A 20744-nucleotide genomic window follows, 5' to 3' on the forward strand; every position below is an offset into this window, starting at 1 on the left:
TTTGCAAACACAAATATGCACAAAAGACATTCAGGTTTTGTCTCTATGATAAGATACAGTCAATAAAATCCCTGGACAAAAAGCTTGTTTTGGCTCAACAAAATAAACCTATAATTGTAATCAAGCCAAGAGAAATAGTTTAGAGGAGATAAACGGCCAAAAATGTAATTTGTGGGATTGTTTTGTTGAAAATTATCCATTCATCCCATGATATGCCGCCGAAATTATTGACTTTGAAAGAAGGCTCAATGTCTGCTAACAAATTAGTTGCATTTACTTATGAAGCCCGGGCCTGTATAATCTCGTCATATAAATGCACAAATAGACAAGTCAAGGAAAAATGGTGTAAATCTGTAAATGTGTATCTAGTATAAATCTGCTTCAGTACACAAAATGTCAAAATCATAATGCATTTCCATAACATTAAGATTAATATTCCATAATTTGTCAAATTGCATTAATGGGTGCTTGTGCTTGAGTTTTTACTCTGTGATCTTCTGATCTGTATTCAGGCAATTATACTTTTGAGTACCACTAGAGGGAGCCCGCTTACCACTACACCACTGTTGTCCACAAAACTTAACTGATGTTTTGTGTTGACTAGTACAATTATGCATAACGGATGGAAACTTTCCAGGATGTATCATTTACAAAACTGAACCATTGAAGTAGAAGACTAACACCAGAATCCAGGCTTCAACCTTATCGCTAATATGTGGTGTATGTTGTTCAACTCTGATCATCAATAAATATATCATGTCACTCTTAACACAATAAAAATGATTCGAGTTTAGGGCTGTTGGACAAAATGTGCGCAAAGCATGTACCCACATCCAAAAAGTCTTCAAAGCTGGCCTAATACTGATTTATAGTACCGTATATTTGAAATGAGGATAGTGTTAAGTGCGAAGTGGCAAAATAAATATGAGATAATAAAAATCACTATTTGTTGACACAAAAAAAATCCATTCAGTACAATCATGGCCAACATTTTAAATAGAGTGTTCTGGATGTGGGTACTGAAGAATGGTGCCCAAGATTGTTCTCTCAGTATTGTCCAATAAAATCAGGGATTTTCAAAATACATTAAAAAAATAATGTGAAAATGGATTTTTAAAATTTTTAATTATTAAATCTCAAGTCTTATGCCACTTTTGTACATCTTTCGGAAGATACTCATATACAAATTATGAAAGACAAACATACAAGTCAGTAGTTCTTTCACCTTAAAACCCTCCTACATTCCTTAACCATGACATAACTATGAAACAAAGGGGCAAAAAGGGCATTTCAAGTATCATAAAGACTTATGCCAAACAGGCTTTCACGTAACATAAAGACAAAAAAAAACCTAGTTATAAAAACCATGTAAAACAAAGGGTCCTGAAATAGTAAGTCAACCTAAACATACTTTTTAGGAATATGTTCTACGCAGGCCCACTAAATTGAAACAAGGCATTCTGATTAATATTGTTTGTGGAATATGAGTTAAGAAGCAAAATCCATCCATTTTTAGCCATCTCAGGGGGCGGCCATTTTGTCACTTCATCGACTGAAAATGACTTTGAAGTTGCTCAGGGCTCTGATAACGACTAATCATGGCTCAGCTTCAGAAAACAGGTGAGGTGTGATTGGTTGTTACCTGAGCCCTGAGTAACTCTGATGTTATTTTCAGTCGGCAGAAGTGACAAAATGGCCGCCCCCTGTGATGGCTAAAAATGGGTGGATTTTGCTATATTTCATAAACACAATATCAATCAGAATGCCCTGTTTCAACTAGTTGGGCTGAATAGAATAAATTCTTGAAAAAAATACTATTGGGTTGACTTCCTCTTTAAACTACAAAAACAGACTCAATCACAGAAAACATCAGATACCACGAAGAGCATGCCCTACTTATGCTCTCCAATTCAAGAGCTGAAAAACGTGGTAAATACAAAAATTCTCATTGTGATTGTCACGTTTAAATTGAAATCTCTCAGTGCGATTGCGTATTGCAATAAAAGAATTGTTCACGACAATGTTTGTAATGATTCGATGGATTGGTGAAGATCAAGTATTTGGTCAGTGATAACAAGCGGTCAAGTGTAAAGGTCCATATTTGTTTTCCTTACCAGTAAAGGCAAATTAGGAATTAGCCGACACTTTGTATACATCATCCACAATCTTACTATGAGCTCAATAAAGAGTAATAGAACAGTGTTTTTCTTCAAAAAAAAACATACGACAGAAATCCCTGCTACGTTTTCATGGAACCTTCATCGGATTTGCTGTCTGAGGTAGCGAGCGGTGCGAGCATTCCTGAATAGCCCCTTCCACACAGAGTTCTGTAAAATTGTCACATCAGAGAGGAAACACGATTCACCCATGCCCAGCACTGCTGTGTTCAACGTCACAACACAGCCTCTGCTTTTTACGTTTCCCTTTCATGTAGTAGTTGCCAATGCAGAATTTCTATTTCAAAGATGGAAATGGAATGAACTGGACGTTCTGGAAATGAATGCAAATAAACCAGCAGTTGACAGAATTTAAGGTCCTTTTGAGACTAGTCGTCATCATTACGGGAAAACGCCAGCGTCGCGGGGCTGTGTGAAAGGGTGAAAGCGAGTCCCAGCTACAAGCCGGCGATGGTCCGGAATGACGGCACAAAAAGTCCACACGGGTTGAGTTTGTGTCTGTCCAGATTCCCGAGGATCCTGAACATCTTTCCGCACAAGTTGCACTGGTACGGCTTCTCCCCAGTGTGAAATCTCAGGTGCGTTTTTAGATTTACTCGCAGGCGGAAGCTTTTGTCGCAATGCGTGCATTTGTGCGGCCTCTCCCCCGTGTGGAATCTCAGGTGGCGGCGGAGGCTCTTCCTCAGCGCAAATGTCTTGGAGCACTTGGAGCACGGGTACGGCTTTTCACCCGTGTGGAAGCGCTCGTGGCGCCGGAGAATTTTGCGGCGCTTGAACGTTTTGCCGCAAGCGCCGCACGCGTAGCCGTCGCGGGAGTGGCCGATGACTTTCTGGAGGCGCCAAACGCCTTTTTCGCACGCCGTGAAGCAGCAGAGGCGGTGGCCCGTGTGCATGCCTTGGTGGCGGCGCAAATCTTTCGGCACGGGCCGCTTCTTTTGACTGTCGCCACCGCTCTTCTGGATCTTCGCCTCCAACTCTGCTGCAGTCAGCACGTTGACGAGTTGTACCGCACACGCACTCCTGAGCTTTTGGTCCGGCGAGGCAAGTTTCAGCTTCATCTGGAGGTGGTTTTTCGTCTCCTTTGGCGCGGGCACATGTTGCCAAAGGCCAACGGGCGCCGTAGTCACGGCTCCATCGCAAAGGGATGGGCTGTAGGCCAGGCCCTTGGCCGTGCTGGCGCAAGCTTGAGGAGGCTCCGCCTTAACGGGCGTTTCGGAGCTGTCAGGCTGAGGCGCGGAAGACTCGGGCTTCAGGGTTAGCGGACAAATAAATGAGACTTCGTTCGGGAGGGGTTGAACCGCAGGAGGCTTCTTCTTAGGTGGCGGGCTTTGTCTAGGCCCACATCTTTGATCTGCAAAACCGAAAACGAAAGCGGATGGTTTCAATAACACAGTTTACATTCTGCACTAATCTAAGTATCTGTCATGTCTTTTATTTGGATTTATTTGCGCAATATTGTGAAAATACGGATTACAGTGACAATTTTGGGGAAATAATCATCAATTTTCCTAATACTCCATCTATACAACAAACCAATAACACGTCTGTCAAACCTGGCTTAAAAAGAAGCCCAAGCACATGTTGGGAAGCTTGCTTAACGTGCGTTTATATTCCGGGACTCAAAACCCAATCCAACGTCTGTGAACTATGACTTAACAGAGTTAACACACTTTTGATGTGATTTCTTACTGAGGATTAGGGTTGAATAACTTTGGAAAAATAATCAAATTGTGATTTTTTTCATCCTGTACTATTGCAATTTGAGATGCGAGTATTTTTACTAGGTCTTCTTTCCCATGTATGTTTTACTTGGCGGTTAGTGACAAATACCGTATTTTCTGGACTATAAATCGCAGTTTTTCATAGTTTGTCCGGGGGTGCGACTTATACTCTGGAGCGGCTTATGTGTGAAATTATTAACACATTATATCGTATCCCTTTCCTTTTCAAGGTCAGCAAACAATACACCAAACAACCACAGGAGGGCGTTCTAAGTCTGCATATAAATCTGCATTACATATTGACTTTACAATAGATATACCTGTGGCATGTGCAAGTAAAAAAAAGTTGGAATGTGCAAGTAAAAAAAAGTAAGTAGTCTACTTAAAAAGAGTGGTCTCGGCGCATCCCTATTCCTTACCATCCAAAATAGCGTCGGCTGTCTGTGGACCACAGGCTGTTTCAAGGATGCTGAATTCTGCTTTGTTTACTGCCTCTTTCTGCTTCAAGACACAAACCAAAGCACTTTCATCGACTGACCGTTTGTAGTACAAAGTCAAGCACCAACCCAACTATGTTAAGACCCTTTTCATAAACAGCTCAAACTTGCACCATTCCTCCACAGCCCGTTACTTCACCTTGACTTGTGCTTTATCTCCAGCAAAAAGAACGCTCTGACAATCCTGCACCTCCTGCTCCTTTCCGCACTTTCGGGAGCAATCGCCAGCTGTAAAGAGCAACAAGGGTCACATTTCTTTGCATTGAGAGACTCTGCATGAGTACTCCGGTAAGTGCAGAAAATACAAACGTATGAGTATTTATAGTAATTTCAATGGTGCATGCAAGTGCCTACGGCTGTTTTGAGCAGGCACGGGGGCCACGGAACGGCGACACTTTACGAAAAGGGTCGGTCGCTGCAGGCTAACTAACCGCCGAGCAAAAGTGGAAGTAGCAGCATTTCAGTAAACAACATACACGACAGCTCTACGAGTGGGTGAATGTCCTCGTCCACTTGCACCCCGATGCTGCGCGTTCTCTCGGCAGACGACAAACTATCCGGAGACACGCTCCCCTTGCCGTGGTCAGCACGGCCGACTTCCACGATAGCAGCCGAAGCTCCGTATCTGCTCTCGAACAATTTGGTCAACTCCTCCGTGGCCACTTTGACGAGCGCACCCAGCACAGACTCTACTTGTGCGTGGATGTTTACGGCGTCCGCCGACATGTTGTGCGTCTTTTCACGTTAATGTCTGCGTAGGAAAATTAAAACGACAATTATTCACGAAAATCTAAACGTTGCCTTTCAACAAATTATCAACAATCACATGGCTTGCACCAGCAACCGTGTAAAGGGAGTACGCGGCTACGCGCATGTGCACAAAGGTTCACGCAAATAAAAGGGGGCGGGACACAACTTGTCACCGGAAATGACGTTACACATTTCAAACTCGTAAAATCTGCTAATCGTTTGCTGTCTTGTACTGTTAACGATCCATCTGAAATTTGTTGCCACATTTTCATTCCCATTTTTTAACCCATCATGTATTTCATTGTACTGAAACATATTGAGAAAAACAATCTAAATCGCATTAATATTATTACATGAAAGTTATCACGTTTGAACATGTTAATGATTACGTTAAAACATGAAACTTATCAGGTAAAAACGTGAAACGTATGCAAAAACGTGAAAATGATCATGTAACATGAAAGGTGTGGCAGCAATACGCTTCCGTAATAAATAAATAAAAACAGATAAAACTGAATAAATAAACGAAATGTCCTTTTTAACAAAAATACATCTTTAGAAAACAAAAACTCAAAATTGTCCAACGATGTGAATGTGAGTGTGAATGAGTTGTGTTGGAAAAGTCTTGGACTAGGATTGATGTTACAAAAGATATATATACAGTACTGAACTTCAAATCCAAGTGACAAACAACAAGCATCAAAGACAATCTTCATCTTCATTTTCACCTGTTTCAATGGATCCTTTGATACTATTTCAACTAACACTGTATAGCATCATATTATGTGTTATATGTCGCCAGTTGCCCACTCGGCATCCATTGCAGCCTGCTCATCCTGGAAGGAAGATCCCCCCATCTGCAGCCCCTTCTCAAGTTTTCGCATTTTTCCCCAGATGTTTTTTTTTTTTTCCTTGCCCTCCTGGGGGTTAGGATCAGGGGATGTCGTTAATATTTATCAACTGTGGGCATGTGAAGCCCTTTGAGACTTTCTTGTGATTAATAGCTATATAAATAAATTTGAATTGAAAATGAGTTGCCACGCCTGGAATGATTCCCTCAGGATCCTCCACAACTTCATTGTCACGGGCATCTTAACAATAACCACGTCTTCAAAACAGGTTCCCCTGAACATCTCCTTGAGTTTGGGAAAAGGGATGGATCAATTGATATATGAAAGATATGTCACCTATGTAGTCTCTTCGCAGCAGTAAAAAGTAAATATATTTTCTATAATTAATTACAGACAAAGACAGCATACTGGAACACAATTACACCAACTGGATTGCATATGGCGCTAAGCTATTTGGATATTTTCATGCGAGTCAACCTACCATTTGTTCAGAATTATTTCAGAATATTTCCATAGGAAATAATGGGACTTAAATATCAGCTCAGGCCTTTTGTGTGGAGTGGAGTTCTCCCATTGCCTGGGTTTTCCTCACACATCTGCAAAACATGCATGTTTTTAAAGCATCTTTTTAAACAAAATACTGTGAAATGGGCTTAGGTCCGGAATTGTGGAGACTTATCTACTGGTGGAGTAGAAGGTCAAGATGATACCCTCAATATGTTCTGTATCCAATGTTGCAAGAGTATAACCACAGTATTAGCCACACTGCAACATATTCATATGTTCGATGGGTTATTTTCTGAGAAAACAGAGTTGCACAAAAGTGCCTTAGAGGGTCATGTGTCAATCAATTGTTTAACAAAGTGTACAAACACACAGTCGTTTGTGTTTCTGTCCAAATCTGTCATTTATTTAAGACTTCACAGTAAGTAATTTCTCTTGTTACAAAAATAAAATATGGCTGTTGTTATACTTCATTGTCGTAGAAAACATCTATCGATGTACAGTGTTACAATGATTTGGCAGAGTATGCTGATGATACATACTGTAAACACCCATTTGTAAAAAGCTGCTAGCACCTTTGGATTTGACTTGACATTTTTGCACCGAGGAAACAAGAAAAAGAGTGAACATATATTAAATATGATCCAGTACAATACTGCAACCCTCCAGTACACACCAACCTTAATCATATAAAAGTACTAGCAGTACTATTCAAAGTTTTTTTTTTTTTCACCAGAGTTACATGAATGAAAGAATTGTGCATGGCAATAGATTGGGGAGTAGTAATGGAATTTAGTTAAGATGACGAAGATATGAGATGAAAATAAATGATTAAGATGTACTTGCTATACATATTAGCACTTTAAACTGTATTGGTCAGATTTAGATCCATTATGTCCTAATTTATTAATAATCATCGTCGTCGTCATCATCATCATCGTCGTCATCGTCGTCGTCGTCATCATCGTCGTCGTCGTCATCATCCTCATCATCATCGTCGTCATCATCATCGTCATCATCATCATCATCATCGTCGTCATCATCATCGTCGTCATCATCATCATCATCATCATCATGATCAGGATCAATTTCTCCTGACAGAACATCCTCAATCCAGTCCTCCAGTTCATCCGCAGACGGCATGTCATCGCCATCGTCCATGTCCATCCACACGCTGTCAGCCTGTTGTGGAGCAACATGTCAATAGAAGACACACTCCCACCTGTCATAGCTTCTTTTGTCGAGACAAAACAAACACTTGATCAAGAAGCAACTTACATCATCAGCTTCCACAACACCGATCTGTGGGGTGGACAGGTCGATTCCAAAAATCTTCTCCCAGTGAGGCACAAGCTGCAAAGAAAAAAGGGAATGTTCCGTTCAAATTCGAAACCACTTTTGTTACTCGGGATCACAGCTGGGGCTGTAAACTATCCCAGCTGACTTGGAGTAAAAGGAGGACTGAGCTGGTCGCAAGTCGGTGGCGAGGTGATTGTGAACAACACATTGAGTGGTAACTGATCCTCCACCATTGAACTTGCTAGTCAATGTTCTGTTTAATCGAGTACACAAGTGTCAAACTTGGCCCTAGAGGGCAGCTATCCTGCATGTTTTAGATGTTTCCCTCCTCCGACACACCTGATTCAAATGATCAGGAGTGTTTTGGAGGAGGGAAACATCCAAAACATGCAGGACAGCGGCTCTCGACGACCAGAGTTTGACACCTGTGATCTAGTCGAACTAATCGTACCAGGGGGAAGTCATCAGGATCAATCCAGACAATACTGAGGTGAGGATTTTCTGTGTTGTCCTCTGCAACTTCTTTCAGGATCTCCAAGAACTCAAAACCATCTGAAGAGTGAAGGACCACAATGAGAACCACATGAAGAGAACGTAGCATTGTCCTATCTGTCTTTTGACTCGATTTGTTCAGTTTTGTTTCATGAAATTAAAATATGGTTTGACGTTCTCGTACCTGGATCGGACTCCTCAGCAAAAGCAACGATGTGTTCGCCATCAATATGGTCATCCTTTGAAAAGAATGTAAACATATTGCGCATAAAAAAAACTTTCAAGTCAATTTCCAAACTCTGATTGAATAGCAAACATTCACAAAAGTGTCTATTGTTGCAAAACAAGAAAGTTCTTACCCAGATTTCATACATGTTGTGGGGCTGCAGTTTCCTTAGAGTTGGCCTTCAAGAGCACACAAAAAAAATCATGTTTTTTTTTGTTTTTTTACTGGAAGAATCAACTCCCTTGGAAACTGGACTGACCTGTCATTATCTTCAATGAATTTCACCAGTTCTTCCTCAGTATATGGTTTTCCCGGGATAACAACTGGATCATCCATGAAGGGTTCATAGAAGTCCACTTCATTAAGCTTGAGGTCCAAAGCCTTGGCAACCTGTTGCCAATGGTTCAAATAATGAAATACAGGAACGCAAATATGTACCATAATAGAAAAAAAGAGCAAATCTGAGCTTTACTAGGATCAGATATAAGTGATACATGTTAAAATGAATTGATGAGTGAAGTCATTTAAGTCAAGTATCGTAAGTTTCATTTTCATTATTTGTATTTAGAAAGCACTCATTCACAACAAATGTCCCTGTCTCAATCTCAAGACACTTTCAGTATGCAAACAATAGAATTGGTTTTTAATGCAGTATATTTTATGCTTCCGTATCTCTGACTGAGGACTGTGAAATTACACAGAATGGGAGTTTTGGTTTAAAGAGCAAGTCAACCCCCCAAAAATCTTTGGAAAAATATGTGCGCCTTCACGAGTCAAACACGGCATTCTGATTAATATTGCTTTTGTGGAATATGAGTTAAGATCACCTGCTTTCTGAAGCTGAGTCATAATTGGTTTGAGCTCTGAGCAACTTTGATGTAATTTTCATTCGACAGAAATGACAAAATGGCCGCCCCGTGAGATGTCTAAAAATGGGTGGATTTTGCTGCTTAACTCGTTCTATAAACCCAATATTAATCAGATTACCATGTTTCGACTAGTAAGCCTGTATAGAACATATTCTTCCCAAGATTTTTTTTTTGTTGACTTCTGTTTTAAACAAAAAAAAAAAAGCCATCTGATGACATAAACTAAATCTCACTGTATAGTTGCATACTCTTTATCTGTATCTTCTTTATGTTACAGAGCTGCTCACCTCATTTCATTGCGCGGCACAGTCAAATCTATTGTAAAGACGATAAAGATTATATATATATTATATCCATCCATTTTCTGTATTGTTTATTCTATTACAGGGATAGGCAAATAAAACATTTGTGGGGAAATGAATTTGTTTCCTCTACTACAATGGACCTCCATATACTCACGGTTCGGCAACCATAGATTCACCCATTTGCAATTTATTTATTTTCTTTTTATTTATTTATGTATTTCTTTTCAAAAGCCAACCCCCATTTTTTTTTTTGCGGAAAACACTTTGGAGGTCTATCATCGTTTTGTTTTGTTTTTTTTAAAGAATATTTTGGGTTTAAAATATATTTTTTTCATACGGTATTATAAAACAGATTGAGTCTTAAAACTAAGCATTATTGATCTGATATAGGTAATTACTTTGTTTTTGGTAATGACCCACCTTGGCATTGAATGTTGCATAGAACCTGATGTGAGGATGGTACTCTTCAGCAGCATCGGCAAAAGCCTCAAAATCTGAAATTTGACATGCAAACATCAAAGTCTCGAAGTGTATTGTCAAATGTGTGTGGTACAAATATGCATTTATTGCTTTCACCATCATTTTTCATCCTCATTGCAAAGCCGTCATTTAAATCAAACTAGCGGACGCAAGTTGAGGCTGATCTCGTCTTTGCTTTATCATTAGTTGAGCGAATGCACTAAATCGACAGAGAGGGAGAAAAGCAAAAGCACAGCATTGATTTTCATGTCATCACAGTACAGATTCTTACGTTCTGACTTGTGACTCTTAAAGTAGCCCACCAATTTGATGTCCTCTTGGATGTTCTCAAAGCCCTTGAGTTCCCTACTGTTGTCAATAATTTCGATGGGATCTTCAAGGAGCTGTGAAGGAAATGTGGGGGACGTCATGGGGGAGAGAGAAAAGAGGCAACGGGCGTAAGAGACGGTCTTTCAAGAAAAAAAAGAGTACACTAAGAGTCTTTTTCCCTCCTAGAAATCGGGAGCTATTAACTGGGAAATTATATCCTCACGAACATCAAAGATGAACTCCACAAGAGTGTCTGCCGCAAGCTCGCCATCATACTCGACGACCTCGTCATCTGTGAAGATGTAGATGCTGTCCGACTCTTCAAGGCCTGGGGGGTCAGAACCAAAACAAAAGGTCAAGGCGTGGCCTCACCTAACCACCATGCTTTATTTTTTGTCAAGAAATCATGCAAATAGTTTCTATATAACATTGATGTATTTAGCATGTCGTCGCTGCCCTGTGAAAAACACGTATGTCCAATTTTGTCATTTAAAAAAAACAAAAACATTTTCACGTCAATGGGATGTTTGTTACACAGAAACCCCATTCAAGTAAAAATAAAAAAATGGACATAAGTGTTTTTCACAGGATAGCAATGATATACAGTGTTGATACATGATAATGTTTACCCAGTTTCTTAGCTAAAGCCTTGTCAATCTTTGCATCAATGAGACCAACTCCAATGTCCTCATCATCAAACTCCTCTAGGACCTGGGCTGCAAGCTGTGAAACAAACAAACTCAAATTACAATCGGTGTTTGTCAGTACAGTTTATGTGCTTAGCAGAGACACTTAATTATAAATATAAATCGTGTTGTACAATGTGTTTTGCTTCTTTTTGATCCTTTTCTCCACTAGTTGTTTCATGACCATAAAAGCCTTCTTTATCCGTGTGCTGCTTATGCACTTTCTAAATCTGTATGAAACTTGAACTTCATGGCTGACAGTTACTTTCACCAATGGGACAGTCACATTGCCGCGGTGAGGAAGTGGGTCGAGGGGCTGTTCCAGTTTGTTTGGAGCACGCTCGCGTCCGATATAAAAACGCAAAAACAAATGAGCTTCGGAACAGCTCCTTTTTCTGGCATAAACAAACAGTAAATTAGATAAAGTAAAATAAAATAAAATGAAAAATACTTTTGAGACTTGTGTCAGAATAACATCCATCTTCCAAACAGTATATATATACTTTATATAAACCTGATTTGGAATGGTAATGGTGTATGCAGATCAATTTTCCTTGACATGATTGCATTGCTTGAGGTCTATTTTTTCTAACATGACGCTAGTGACCACCAAGTCAACATAATAATAATAAGTTTATTTCATGCCATAATAATAAGATTGCTTCTCCTATTGGATGATGCAGTAATCACTTAGATTTGATTAGCAGAAATTCGAAGAGGTAGCAAATATCTGTGTTGGCTGTACTGGACAATGGGAACATGTAATATTTTCACTATTCTGACGCATGCAAACGTCAACATGCAGAATAGAAGATATGTCAAGCAGGAAGTATTTGTTCCTTTTTAGAAAAGGTATACTAAGTGCTTAAATTAAGAGTACTTTCAGAGTACCTTCAGAGTACTCAACCTACCACAAAAGCAGCTCAGGATAAATATATCTAAAGAGCCACACCAGCTTCAAGGACTATTTTGGTGAGTTGGCAATGATGCCCAGTGCACCGCGATCCGCTGACAAGTACAGTATTGCAAGCGTCAATCATAGCACAGAGCTGAGCCGGCACAACTGGAGCCACAAGCTCTGGCGCTGGCTTGCAGCCCCGAGCCCCGACGCCCCATACAGAGACAGCCTGGAGGCTGTCAGGAGGAAGTGATATGCTCAACGAGTGCAGCTTCTCCATTTTGGCTAGAATGTGATGCTTTCCTCTTTGTGATTACGTTACCTCTATTTTTTTGACAAGGATCCAATTTCATATATATATATATATATTTACACACACACGATACAGTATTCATACATTATATATAGGTATACAGTATATTGTAGGCCACATAGCATAATTGCCTAAATTATTTTTCAATAATAATGGAAAACAGGAAAAAAACACGTTTTGAAACACACATTGGTATTTAAAAAAAAATCAATATTATAACAAAAACTTCGACCAGATGGGTGACCAAGTAAGAGAAAGGAAAAAGACATAATCAAAAAATACCAATGTGAGTTATAAAAATTGAGTTTTTACTTGTTTTCGAAAAAATATTGAAAAATGACTTTGGCTATGCGACCGGCGATATCTACTTTATACATCTAGAATATGGATGCGAACAGTTATTGACTGATAGTTGATGTGCAAAAGTTCTAAAAGCACAAAATGCTCTCGCATCAAGCTGGACCAAAATCATTTCATAAGAGGGTTCAAAGTACATACATGCAGTATTTGTATATGTTACATCATGACTCTTCTCACAATGTTGTTTAGGATCAGAAGTACTGTGACATTTAAATGCCATTCAAAGTCAACAGATGTCCAAAAATAAAACACAAATCCTCTTTGGTCCTATTTGATAGGTGCATACTGAATGCTGAGACTTTAAGCAGAGTGACGATTTCATGCTTATCTATTCGGAATGTGGTGAAACATCTGAGTCTGCTGTTGACAGACCGCCCATGGAACGGCACAAATAGTGATGGAGCTGCATCGGTGCAGGCACATTTGAAACTGGACATGCACAAGTCCTCCCAGCTCAGCTTTCTACTTCAGGTGGACAACATTGTTAACGCGCCACTGGCTTGTGACACATGTTCAAGACGTCACCTATGATTTCTTAGAAGCTATTTCCCACCTTGTAAGATAACGCCATCCAAATCCCTGCCTTCAATTTCACATCCCTTAAGTGCTTTCTATTCATTTCAGCAATATTTGCATGAAGGTTGTCTTGTAATGATGTCACTATTTAAGAAGATCCTGATACTATACAACATGAGTCCTATGCTTTATTTGACACGCTACACTATCCTCCACTATCACGCGCCGAATCATTCCCAACTCAACTTACCTCAAGGGACATCTCCTCTATCTCAAATTGTTTCTGGGCGACGCGGCTGGATCCGGGATGGTCATGGTAGTACACCACCATAACATCATACTTCTTCATCACAGACTTATAGTTCTTGAGGTGGAGGTCGTGGACTCTGTCTTTGCCGTCATACTCGGGGAAATCCAAGCTGTCTTTACCCAGTGAGAGGCCCACAAAGGACAGCAAAACTGCCACAAACACACAGGTCCACTTCATGGCTCCTCTCTGGAGTGGATTAAATGTATTGGCAGTTTCAGAATGTACACAAAAAAATTCGGTGTAAGTATGAGGAACCCTTTCCAATCCGCGTCACCCAGAAGAGAGCAAGACCAACTCCTACATCCACCTTAATAAAAACCCCACATGGGCCGCTGGTATTGGGGCACAGGGTGTAACGGGGGCTGAGCTAAGTTGGTGTTAGTGTGTCTATGTGGGGTAAGAAGAGGTGGGGGCCCGCGTGGTTGCTGGGGAGACGGCTTTGTGTGTAGGCATATGTTTCATACATGACAAATTTGGTTGAGAGGATAAATGAAGGCTGGGATGAGGGTGGAGGCAAATCATGCACATCATGTATGTGTGCAAATTAGTGCTGGAAAGGAAATAAATTCAGAGATACAGCACGGTTTTCCCATATTAAGTGAAGGTGTAGTATTGGATCCCAGCTAAAAATAATGGATGAGGTACAGGGAAGTACATATCTGGAGGCGGCGCTGGTGTCTTATTTGCTGCAGTTGGCACCTGCAGAAACGACAATGTTGCACTAGGGCACCTAGGGACATGAATGAGAAGAGGAAAGAGGAGCGGTTGGCGCACCTGCTAATAAACCATTAGAATAACATAGTACAATCCCAAAAAGAGATTTTCACTGGGGACCGAGGACTTTTAATCCTCTGTGTGCCCTTTGCAGCGTATGCTTAAGATGGTCACCTGTGATATTACTTTACAAATTGAAATGGAAGAAGTAAACTATAAATAAATGTCGGCAACCGACCCAGCCCTCTTATCTGTGGCAAGATATGCAAGCATACAGTATTACAGGTCTGAGTTTGAAAGGAACAGTTGGAAGATGTACTCTATGTGTGTGCATGTGTAAGCTTAAACCAGCAATGTGTGTTGTCACTAATAATGGGAAATCAAACTAATTCACTGTAACTGTGAACATTTTGCAGTGATACCAGAAGGAGGCACACTTGAATATCAGACTATTACATGCTCCAGATAGCAGAGTGTAGCTACTTTACAGCTTATAATTTACACAGCAGCTGCTGTTGCACATCTACAAACTGAACATTATGACGCTATGACACTTCATATGCAGATCAGCGATGTGTCATCAGCTGTTTTAATAGGATAGCTAATGGATTGGTGACCATTTCATTCGTCGGCCGTGACATTACTAATGACAAATCTGACCTTTTGAAAGAAGAGCACTGAAAGTAAATTTCAACAAGCCTGTAATTAATGAACCTGTCACATTATAAAGTGCATGTGCAATCTGTATAGGCTGTACTTTGTATCCATGGTGGCTCGTATCTATCTATCTATCTATCTATCTATCTATCTATCTATCTATCTATCTATCTATCTATCTATCTGTTTTATGGAAGAATGAACCGCTACACTGTCAATGATGAAACATGTTTTTGTATTCATAAGCATGTTAACAATATTGTGTGTAATGGCAATAAATAATCAACAATCAAGGTTCATAGCTAGCAAGTCAATAACACCGTCTTGGAAATCATGACAGAAAATGGTGAGGAAATACTGTACAGACGCATGGACAAAATTGTGCCCTAATTACAGAGAAACTACCATTGAAATAAAATGTAACTTTAACTGTAAAGAATTTATTCAGCAATATCTTTTTAAATAGTGATTTTTCAGGTGCCCTATTATCTGTAACAGGACTGAGCCAAACTCAGCAAAAATATATTTGACAAATTAAATATCTCATATTTACCATTCATGGTTGAGCTGAAAAAAATCTAATTATGTAATGGTCTGTGATCCATAACATATTTCATAAAAAATATGAAACGCATTTTTGTGATATTTTTGTTGTTTTCCAATGTAAAGGAATTTGATTTACTGTGCCTTAACTCAGGGCACAACTGATAGACCGCAGTATGTTGCAGTTGCTATCCTTTGTGGGGCGCTAACCAAATAGTTGTCCACTTCTTGTGTTGTTTTGCATCCGGTCATGGCGAATGTGCAGGACTGAATATTACTGCTACTAAAAACATAGTGGAAGCTAGGTAAGAAGCGGGATTTTATCGACCATACACACAGCGTCGGTCATATTTAGAAGAAATGATCCAGCAAACTAACAATCATTAACAACGCAAACGAATCGCTAGTATCAATAATGAGATTGAATAAAAAAAACATGGAGTATCGAATATTCAGTGCCCTTGCATTAAACAATGTAACTTGTTCCATAGATGGCAACTCTGGCAAACAGAGCAAGAGGAGCCGTTGTGGGATCTGCAGTTGCAGATGCAGCAGGTAATGATTTACTGCACACACTGCAAACATTAGCGCAGCTGAAATTTTCGTTGCACCCCCTTTGTTGATAATATACAAGTATATATTTCTTTGTGTACCTGTACACGCGGCAGACATTAACGCGGCTGACATTTTGTTGCACCCCCTTTGTTCATAATAAATATACGATATTTTTTTGTGTACATATTATTTGTGACACCAAAATTATCTAAATGTCTCTGTCTTTTTGTACTGGTGTATCAGCATCACCAAATTACACCAATTAAAATAAACGCATTAAAAGGAAACAAATAGTAAAGTCGCCCATTATGTCGCAGTGCACTTCTTTGCAAACTACAACTGCAAACAAGCCTTGTTTTCACCCTGTTGATGACTTATAACTCACAGCGCAGCCTCTCCACTGGGTCTATGACCTCAAGAAACTGCAAGAGATCCTGGTTCAGGAGCCGAATCCGGAATTCCGTCCAGAATCAGCGAACCCCTTCTACAGGAGACAGACAGGCCAACAGAGCTGCTATGGGGACCAAGCATATGTCCTGCTTGAGTCCCTGTCTAATTGCGAAGGTAAAAACGTTTACAGTATGTCGCAGTTTATTCAGCATAGCTCAATATATCCCAATGAATATTTGCTTGGAAATGAAAAATTTCAACCATAATCAATCATTGGAGTGCAAGCATTTGCGTGTTTAAATTTTCTTTTTTTTTAGTAAAGTTGTCTTTTGTATTTATAATTATTCACACTGACCAAAAGTCAACTGGGATAGGTTCAAGTTACCCTAATGTGGACAAGTGGTGTAGACAATGACTGGCTGAATGGAAATGCAGTATATTAGTGTATTTTATAAGTAAACAGTTGTCATCTTTAAATGTTACTGTTATCAGAATTTTCTACCGTATTTTTCAGACTATAAGCCGCTACTTTTTTCCTAGGTTTTGAACCATGCGGCTTATAGACCAGTGCGTCTATTCTGTGGATTTTTCTTCCACTTCTAGGGGCACTGTAACCAGACTTACAATACAATACAATACAATACAATTTTATTTATGTAGTGCATTTCATAACAGCTAGAGCTGTAACAAAGCACTTTACAAACAATACAATATATTAAAAAAAACAATAAAAGGCGGTGATACACGTATTAATAAATATAGATATAAATAAATAATATATAAGATATAAATAAAAATATAAATAAATAAAGCCAATAAATTAACAAAACACTATATACTATTGACACCGGAAAAGAGCCAAAAATGTCAGGTCTGATCAAAAGCCAGAGAAAGGAAATGTGTCTTCAACCGGGTTTTAAGAATGGACAGAGAGGGGGCTTGCCAAACAACCAATGGGAGGTCATTCCAGAGGGAAGGACCAGCAACAGAAAAGGCTCGATCTCAAGTACAGCAATAAAAGGTGGACGTTAACTGACACACTGGAGTGGTAGCGGGCGGTCAAATGAAAATAAATACTGGTTATTTTCTCTTGGGTCTGTTCCATTTTAATCAGCAAAGTTGCTGACATGTTAAAAGGCACAGGAAAGTAAGAGTCTGTTCCGGTACATACTGTACATGTACATTTACAGTCCAAAAATCATTCTGTAAATTCAATAGATAGCAAATTTTTCAACGTAGGTGCGGCTTAATTTTTTAAGAAATAGGGTGGCTGCGGCTTATATAAAGATGTAGTTTATAATCTGGAAAATATGGGACTTCAATCTGATTTGTTGAATTCCCATGATTAGGTCTAAATGTTGATGATCTGAAACAGCGCACACTGAAATTCTTTGGGCCGGGATCAGAGTATGACACTCCTGTCAATGATCCTTACAGGCAGAAAGGCGGTAAGAAGATATTCAATGAGATTCACAAATTTGATGATTTTCTTTTATTTTCTACTTCACACAGTTGTATGTTTTTTTTTCAGGTCCAAGACCTCAGTTGCCCATTGAGGGACCGTGGAGACATGCTTGTTTAAAAAGCTTCTTGAAGAATGTGGATTCTAACAAAGAGGAGACAGGTAAAAGATGTTCAAGATCTCAGATTAAAATGATGACACAATGAATGAAGAGAAACATTTAACCAAGATACTGTTTTATCTACAGGATGTGAGACTGACTGCCAAATAGATGGAATAGCAAAACTGGCTCCCATAGTGGCTTTTTATGCAGGGAAGCCAGACATGTTGGATAAGGTTGAGCAGGCTGTCCGAGTCACACAAAACAATGATGCGTGTGTGGCAGAAACTTTAGCAGCTGCCAGGTCAGTATATATTTTATTTATTTTTTTGCTGTGACTTCACGATAAAAAAATTAAGTAACATAAGATATGTCTGTGAACATTACTCCTGTCTGACTGCGGTTGGATTCATGGTGATGCCGCACAGTGTTAGTGAAACGATGAAGCGAATAAATCTCATTATTAATTTAATCTAAAGACACTTGAGTGGCAGTCAGTAGAACGTAGACCTGAAAAATCTCAATAGATTTAATGTAGTGAATAATGACACGTTCATCCATCCATTTTCTATCATGCTCGTCCACATTTAGGGTTGAATTCATTGAATGAAATAAGAGTAACAGCATAAACATTTCAGTAAAAGTATTCGTTGTCATGTTGTCCTCAGGTTCTTGGAGCATTTCGTCCTAAATGGTGATGATCCGAAAGCCCTGGAGGCCGTTCTTGGTCAGCTCAATGACCCAAACAGAAAGCAACCACAGGATTTGGACAGAGCTGTCATGGGTATGTGTGCTACATTGTTGTGGCACTGAGTCAGAGTTACTCGTTTGAGCAAATCTCACTGTGAAGATGGAATAACGTGTAAAATTTGATTGATGTGTGCTTATTTTTATTGGTCTAATTTAAGGGCATATTCTTCATGTGAAGGAAAATTTATCCAAAACTCCCCAGGAGGTTATTCCGGCGATCTTTCCTAACACCTGAGGTATCAATTCTCTTTTACATGTCTTAATTTGAACTGGCAAATATCAATTCAAAAGATGGAGATAGACTGTAGCTGCTATCTCATCAAAATGCTGATTGGAATTTCCTTGCTTCAGGTTTGCCAGGTGCGTTCCAAGCAGCGCTGCATGGAGTCTTGACAGCCAAGAACTATGAGCTGGCTATTAGAGAAACCATGCGCTGTGGGGGATGCACCTGTAGCAGAGGCTCTTTTATTGGAGCTTGTCTTGGTGCGCAGGTATGACAAATTATTCATTTATTATGAATTAACAAAGTATTTCACAACTGTCATTATAAATGTACACCACAAATATACACGACATATGTGAATAGTAGTATTGTATGCCTAATTACTTATTAAAGACCCTCTAAAGTGAATAAAAAAGTCTTATAAATTTGACATACCACAAGAGTGTTATTAATAAGCTTGCCAAATTTGAATGATGAAAAAAATTGTGAAGGAACCCAAGTGCGTCACTGGGCCCCGTTTTAGCCATGTCCTCAAAATTCCGGTTGACTGTATATTTGTTTAACGGATCCCCATTAGCTCTCGCAATATACAAGGGCTAATCTTCCTGGGGTCCATACAAGTGAAAGGGCAAAACAATGCATGGTGTCTAAGAGAAAATAAGTACAATAAGTATAGGATATAGTATTAATTATAAAATAAAAATAATAACAATAAAATAATGTAATACTAAAGAATACTAATAAAGAAATCATAATGACAATAATACAATTTCTCCATCCCCACAAAAAAAATGAGGTGAAAAATAATTTGACTATATCCCACCAATTCAGTGCAGAATTGTTCTCATCTTTGCACGTTTTCACCACTTGTCTTCAAACATATTTAAGGTATTTCTAATTTAGTTATAACAAATCAAGAAAATGATTTTACAGTTTTTTATTTTTTATTTTACTTTTTTCTTTTCTTTCAGCTTGGCTTGGAGGGAATTCCAGCTTCCTGGGCTTCTAAAACTCAACGATATGAATCTGTGTTGGAGCACAGCAGGAAGATAACAAACCACCACTAGTATTTTTTTTTTGTCTCAGACACTCTTGATATAGAACATTCCTAGAACACCAGTTGAACTTTCACGTTGCGTTCAATGAAGATTCTTGTCTAAATTGTCGACAAGAGTTGGATGTTTCTGTTTCTGTGAAAGTTTACCTTGTTGCTTTAGTTGTTCTTTACTTTGGTTTGTCTAACAAAAACAAAAGATTAGCTGTGCTCAGTGTTTACGTTGGATATTAGTTGAGTGATTCTACTGTTTTCAAGAATATTAAAATCTCGCAAAAAATTCTGTATATTTTCAAGGATATTCAAGAGTGTATAGTGTTTCTACTAGCTAAATTTAAATTCATCTTAGTGATCTGGTAAAACCTCTCAGTGTTTGGGGCTAAATTTCCCCTTTGGGGATGCCACATCCTTTATTGATAAAATAAATAAAAGAATACGGATCAGCTCTTGATCATTGACTGTTTAAAGTTGGAAGTATTTAATATGTTGGGGGGACAACAACATTGAATCATAAACATAGAAACATTGACTTTCAATCACTGTATTTTTCCCTGCATTGGTATGTATTGTGAAAATGCAATTTCTCATGGCTAACATTAAATCATTTACAAATGATTTCACAGTGTCAGTAACTTCTTTTGTCAACTCTTGTTCAAGTATTATTTATTGTTTGTAATATTTTTAAATAATATACCAACAGAATAAGGCTTGTGCATTATTCCATTGTTTCATT

General features: G+C 39.0%; 3 protein-coding genes across 4 annotated transcripts; 1 reads left to right on the top strand and 2 right to left on the bottom strand.

Moving 5' to 3' along the window:
- Positions 1-1672: 1672 nt before the first annotated feature.
- Positions 1673-5291, bottom strand: LOC147140581 (uncharacterized). Of its 2 annotated transcripts, none has more exons than XM_086043695.1 (4): positions 4872-5132; positions 4535-4623; positions 4318-4399; positions 1673-3528 (listed from the first exon to the last, which is right to left on the bottom strand). In XM_086043695.1, the coding sequence occupies exons 1-4, from the start codon at positions 5119-5121 to the stop codon at positions 2615-2617; spliced, it is 1335 nt and encodes a 444-aa protein (XP_085899821.1). In that variant the 5' UTR covers positions 5122-5132; the 3' UTR covers positions 1673-2614. The 2 variants fall into 2 exon arrangements, with proteins under 2 accessions (XP_085899821.1, XP_085899820.1); XM_086043694.1 differs by having other exon boundaries at positions 1676-3528; positions 4318-4396; positions 4872-5291.
- Positions 5292-6946: 1655 nt separating this feature from the next.
- casq1a (calsequestrin 1a) lies at positions 6947-14159 on the bottom strand. Its single transcript, XM_086043696.1, has 11 exons — positions 13504-14159; positions 11110-11203; positions 10708-10808; positions 10443-10554; positions 10112-10185; positions 8777-8907; positions 8651-8696; positions 8476-8530; positions 8251-8351; positions 7779-7853; positions 6947-7682 (listed from the first exon to the last, which is right to left on the bottom strand). Exons 1-11 carry the CDS (start codon positions 13738-13740, stop codon positions 7407-7409), a joined length of 1302 nt encoding a protein of 433 aa, XP_085899822.1. The 5' UTR covers positions 13741-14159; the 3' UTR covers positions 6947-7406.
- A 1503-nt stretch (positions 14160-15662) lies between these two features.
- LOC147140583 (crystallin J1A-like) lies at positions 15663-20626 on the top strand. The gene is made up of 10 exons (XM_086043071.1): positions 15663-15782; positions 15969-16032; positions 16420-16596; positions 17772-17870; positions 17954-18046; positions 18132-18288; positions 18653-18768; positions 18893-18970; positions 19086-19225; positions 19929-20626. Exons 2-10 carry the CDS (start codon positions 15969-15971, stop codon positions 20022-20024), a joined length of 1020 nt encoding a protein of 339 aa, XP_085899197.1. The 5' UTR covers positions 15663-15782; the 3' UTR covers positions 20025-20626.
- The last annotated feature ends 118 nt before the right edge of the window (positions 20627-20744 follow it).

The sequence above is a fragment of the Filicampus tigris genome, chromosome 10 (genome assembly GCF_054856515.1).
Source record: "Filicampus tigris isolate MCC_2025a chromosome 10, RoL_Ftig_1.0, whole genome shotgun sequence".
NCBI lineage: Eukaryota > Metazoa > Chordata > Actinopteri > Syngnathiformes > Syngnathidae > Filicampus > Filicampus tigris.

Coding starts and splice junctions, on each gene's coding strand:
- LOC147140581 (XM_086043695.1), bottom strand. CDS start 5,121: ATGTCGGCGGACGCCGTAAACATCCACGCACAAGTAGAGTCTGTGCTG. Junction 4,624..4,871: donor CCCACTCGTAGAGCTGTCGT/GTATGTTGTTTA, acceptor TGCTCTTTACAG/CTGGCGATTGCTCCCGAAAG. Junction 3,529..4,317: donor AGCCGACGCTATTTTGGATG/GTAAGGAATAGG, acceptor TCGGTTTTGCAG/ATCAAAGATGTGGGCCTAGA.
- casq1a (XM_086043696.1), bottom strand. CDS start 13,740: ATGAAGTGGACCTGTGTGTTTGTGGCAGTTTTGCTGTCCTTTGTGGGC. Junction 10,809..11,109: donor GGCTTTAGCTAAGAAACTGG/GTAAACATTATC, acceptor CTGACCCCCCAG/GCCTTGAAGAGTCGGACAGC. Junction 8,697..8,776: donor TTCATTGAAGATAATGACAG/GTCAGTCCAGTT, acceptor GTGCTCTTGAAG/GCCAACTCTAAGGAAACTGC.